Genomic DNA, 4,727 nt, shown 5'->3' on the forward strand with positions numbered 1-4,727 from the left:
CCCACTCAATCCCTTGAAGAGGGATGGATCGAGGGCTCAAAGTTGGTTGAAAGAAATTCATTTTTTCAAGAAACCACTAATATCACTTGCAAATGGAAGAAAAATCCCCGGCCCCACTTTAGGCACAAGATTTCACCCTAACGCGCTTCGACCTAGACCAAATAGACCTATAAATAACTAGGCCCCACTACACGCAACCACCTCACGGGTTTCGACCAACCCTTTTCGAGTTGTAGTACATAACTACGCAAAATTCAATCAAATCGAGTTGACTCAGCCAAATTTAAAATAATTCAATGTTCTAGAACTATGAGATAGACTAGTCCCCAAATTAATATACCCCTTTTAAAGGACGAGGGTTCCCTTCACATGTCACAAATATATAATTGATTCATGATAATATGAATTGCCAGGTGGCATACTCAATCGACTCCCAGATGTGACAAGTTAGGAGCTTTAGATCTGTACACCTTAGGGTAGACAACTTCACTTTCCCGTAAAAAAGTGTATCGTATCCCAAGACATAGAGATCTACGATTCTTGAACTTATCATGTCAGGGAGTTGATCGAGTATGCCACCTGGTGAGTCATATTATTAGGACTCTATATACTTCTCTGATCAAGATATTTGGAGGCAAAAGCAAGCCTACTATTATTGTTGAGTTTGAGAATAAAAATTGGATACATTTGAACAAGTGTAACATATTAAACCCAGATAAGATAAAAAATAAACCAGAAATTTCAACATTTTGGACCCTTCGGGCTTTATAATATACACTCCAACTTACACAAGAAAACAAGAAAATGTTACAAAGCTCCTGCTAAGCATTGCTTCTTACAACACTCCAACTCCATCGCTCTCCCTCTCTTGCCATTCCAACTACTGCTACAATCCACAGCACCACCAACTGGTATTTTCAAAATATTGACTCCAAACAACCTAACCACCTGAACAGCCGGTTGAACCGGGTTCAATTGGTTAATCTGATAAATTGGGTTCTCCAACACAATTGAACCCAACCCGGTTCTAGCCTTCCAATCAATGTAAAGCTGCTTATCTCCCCCTTTTGATCTTAGAAAACTAATGGTATCTCCAGCATTTAAACCCTTTTCCTTCACAAATCGACTCCACCCTTTAGTAAGCACATAGCTTTGACTACTATTCCAATAAGAGTATCTAAATCTCCAAACCTTTCCTCCATTATCTTCAAAATTCAATAAAACTCCCTTACAAGTACTCCCAATTTGTAATGGGAAATGCTTCTCTGCATGTTGTTTAGGTATAACTAATCGGTTTAGCTTACCAACATCGCTAGGTGTCACCGCCTTATCGAATAGATGTTCGCATTCTTTCTCGATCGGGTCCGACCCGGTCGAACCCATGTAGACTCCTCTTCTACTTCTCCTACATTCGGCTTCACCACCGATGTTTCGCTTACTTTGTTGAAGCTCATCATCGTATGTGTGTTTACGGAGCATATCGACGATTTCAGCTTTAGAATGAGAGCTCAAGAAGGCGGCTTCGATGTCGTCTTCTTCGGTTTCCGATAAGGGCTTGAAGTTAGTTATGGCATCGCGACCACGAAACCTCTGGGCCGCGATGTCATAAGCCTTAGCGGCTTCGTGTTCTTCATTGAATGTCCCAAGCCATACCCTTTGGTGTTTCTCGTAGATTTGCGCACCCCAACGCCCATTAGGTTGAGGTACGACGCCTTTATATTGAGATGAAGGGAGTTTTCGAGACTCCGCTTCGACTCCATTCTCAGAGTCTAGCACAACACTAGCGCCACTCCCGACACGACATAACGTATCGGGAGGTGACGCTAGTGATGTTGTTTTCGGTGTGGGAGTCATCGAGATTGACTCACTTATGCTTTCATCTATGCAACTATTTTCCATTACAAGATAGACAGAAGAGAAGAGAGGGGAGGGGAGGGGAAGATATGTAAAGATTTGTTTGAATGAGGAAAGGTTGAAGGTTGAATAGATATATATATAGAGAGGGGAAGCAAATTGAAATATTTAATTTAATTGGGGTGTATGGGTTTTGGGGGATGATGTTGTGGGTCAACTCAATGAGAAGTTAGGAAGATTCAAGGAGAGAGCTAGGAAAGGGAGAGGGGTTGGGGAGGGACTTTAGTATGTGTGTGTTGTGGGCTGTGTATGTGAGGTGGGGCCCATTTAAGCAAGTTGATGGGTTTCACATGGATTGTGGACCTTATTTTTGTAAGTTCATCCCCCCTGAATTTTGCTGCTACTGCTGACCATGAGCATGGTCTCTCTCTCTCTCTCTCTCTCTCTCTCTCTCTTCTTTTGTTTTTGTTGCTTCTACCTTGTTGGTAGACTACTATGTCTATCTCTATCCATTATTTTATAGAGTAGAGATCTTGTACTCTTGGAGGTTAGATAGTTACCTAACTACCTCTCATTTGCCACCCATTTTGGTGATCTTTTAGGGCCCACTGAAAAAATAAACCAGTTAGGGCCCATCTTTGACTTTTTAAATCAATCATTTGAAGGTTTCTAAGCCTATGATGAAAAGATGAAAGAGTCCAATGGATAATGGTCACCAATCAACTGGCTTAATATTTATAACTTATTGGGCCCACTTAGGAATAAATTAGTGATCATAAATTCAAAAAACTACTCATTATGATTTTTGATTTCTTGATATATAATTAGGTTGGTTTTTTTTTTTTCTCACAGACCCCATTGATTGTTTATCCATTTATCCATGATGAAATGATGAAAGAAGCAATGAATTATGATCACCAATCAGAATGGCTAAATATTTGTAAATTATTGGGTTAATGCAAATGAAGTTTGATAACTATTCAACTCCCTAGTGTTTAGGATATATACTCAGTTCCAAATCTGTTGGCTTTAAATGCACGAATTGTATTTCAGATAAACATCAGGGGAGTGAGGGTTTCTTCCACTAGGATGGGTTGTGGGTCCCACTTTTTAGGAAGAAGAGAAGATGGATAGAGTTGAAGACAAAGCTCTTCCAACAAGAAATTCCATGCATCTTACGTGGCAAATTTTCATTGGTTGTCCCCCACTAGGGCCCACTAGGGGCTTGTCTTATTGGCTAGGTTCATCTTTTGTATCTTTCAAAGATTCTTGTTCACAGCTCTCCAACTAACATAGCCACATTTCCTTTAACTAGAGTAAATCTTTTTTATATTATAATAAATCAATCTAGACCATCTGATTGGTTGATCTTTAGTATCATCCATCAAAAGTACTTGACAAGTAATGTAAAATCTGATTGCCCATTTCAGGATCATCTAGATCATGAAATGATGGGTGAAAAGTCGTAGTCCCATGAACCATAATATCATTCTTATATCATAAATTAGAGATTAAATAAAATAAAATAAAATAAACAAAAGTTATTTTAATATAAAATTATCTATAAATCTGTACGGACAAATTATAATCTTTTGAGACCCACTTTAGTATTTCCTAATTGGTAAAGGCTGGTCTGATTTTTTTGTTTGGTGGGACCCATCATAAGATTCCACTTTCGATTATTTCATTTTAATATTATTATTACTAAGATACTTATCTTTTATATTTATTATTTTTTAATCAAATTATTATAAATCTTTTCTAAACATAGGAGGAGTACGGTATCATTGTACATCTTGAACGATCTTACGCAATGCTGTCTGTCCCTTTTCTTTTTTTCTTCTTTTTGATCCAGAACGTGGACATGTACTATGATCCTATACTTCAAGGAATTGGTTAACTAATTAACTTACGCCAGATCTCATTCTATCTGATAAGGTTATTTGTTTATTTATTTATTTTTAATTTAGAACATGGACAATTACTATGATCCTATACTTCAAGGAATTGGTTAACTAATAACTTATGCCAAATCTCATTTTATATGATAATTTTTTTTTTTTAAATTTTATTTATTTTATCTCCATAGAGATTTTTTTTTTAATTTTTTATAATCAATTTTTGAATTTCAGATGTTATATATCGGGATCCACAATATCAGTATCTAGTATCTGATGATGGATTCGTGTTTAAAAAAAAAAACTTGCAAATAATTCCACAATCAAAACGAGATAAAAAAGCCTAGAGATTGTGCATGCATAAAGCAGGTCCGATAAACAATAAGCATCGTGACCCCACATCTCAAATGGTTGAGAGTCACATCAAATCTCTAAAAATCTCCATATGTGATACAATTAGGGTATCATCCTCGAACGTGAGACCTAATAGTCATATCAAAATTCTTAAATTGGAATAATATGATTTGACATCAAAACTATACAGACCCTTTGAAAAGAGTGAGAGAAACTATTATTGTGTTGAATTCAACTAACTTGAACGTCGAAGTGAAATTTGCAAATCTCTTGAAAGATTTTCATTTTTATCATATATTTTGATGTGTAAAAGATGAATTAACTTCACAATATCGATTGGATTAAAGTATTTCTTAATCATTTGCTTCAGAAACATATCGTTTGTGGATTATCATACATCAGATAATCGTTCTCGTTAAAAAGTACATACGAAACCTGGTATCTAGATTATTGTTACTAATGTTAAAAAAATTAAAATGGTTGAATAGTTTAAAAATATATATATAACTATTTAAGTAATTTCCCCTTTAAATGCATAATTATTTAAGTAATTTTTATTTTATTTTTAAATTATTTTCTCTATTCTATGGATGATGAAAAAGAAATTTAGTAGGTTGGTTG

General features: G+C 35.8%; 1 protein-coding gene across 1 annotated transcript; it reads right to left on the reverse strand.

Moving 5' to 3' along the window:
• Positions 1-703: 703 nt before the first annotated feature.
• Positions 704-2,076, reverse strand: LOC147394548 (AP2/ERF and B3 domain-containing transcription factor RAV1-like). Its single transcript, XM_086454567.1, has one exon. The coding sequence runs from the start codon at positions 1,897-1,899 to the stop codon at positions 808-810; it is 1,092 nt and encodes a 363-aa protein (XP_086310693.1). The 5' UTR covers positions 1,900-2,076; the 3' UTR covers positions 704-807.
• Between the last annotated feature and the right edge of the window lie 2,651 nt (positions 2,077-4,727).

Source organism: Akebia trifoliata, chromosome 9, assembly GCF_017979445.1.
Source record: "Akebia trifoliata isolate Shusen 1 chromosome 9, ASM1797944v1, whole genome shotgun sequence".
NCBI classification, from domain to species: Eukaryota; Viridiplantae; Streptophyta; class Magnoliopsida; order Ranunculales; family Lardizabalaceae; genus Akebia; species Akebia trifoliata.

Excerpts from the sequence above, each read along its gene's own strand:
- LOC147394548 (XM_086454567.1), bottom strand. The coding sequence starts at position 1,899 with ATGGAAAATAGTTGCATAGATGAAAGCATAAGTGAGTCAATCTCGATG.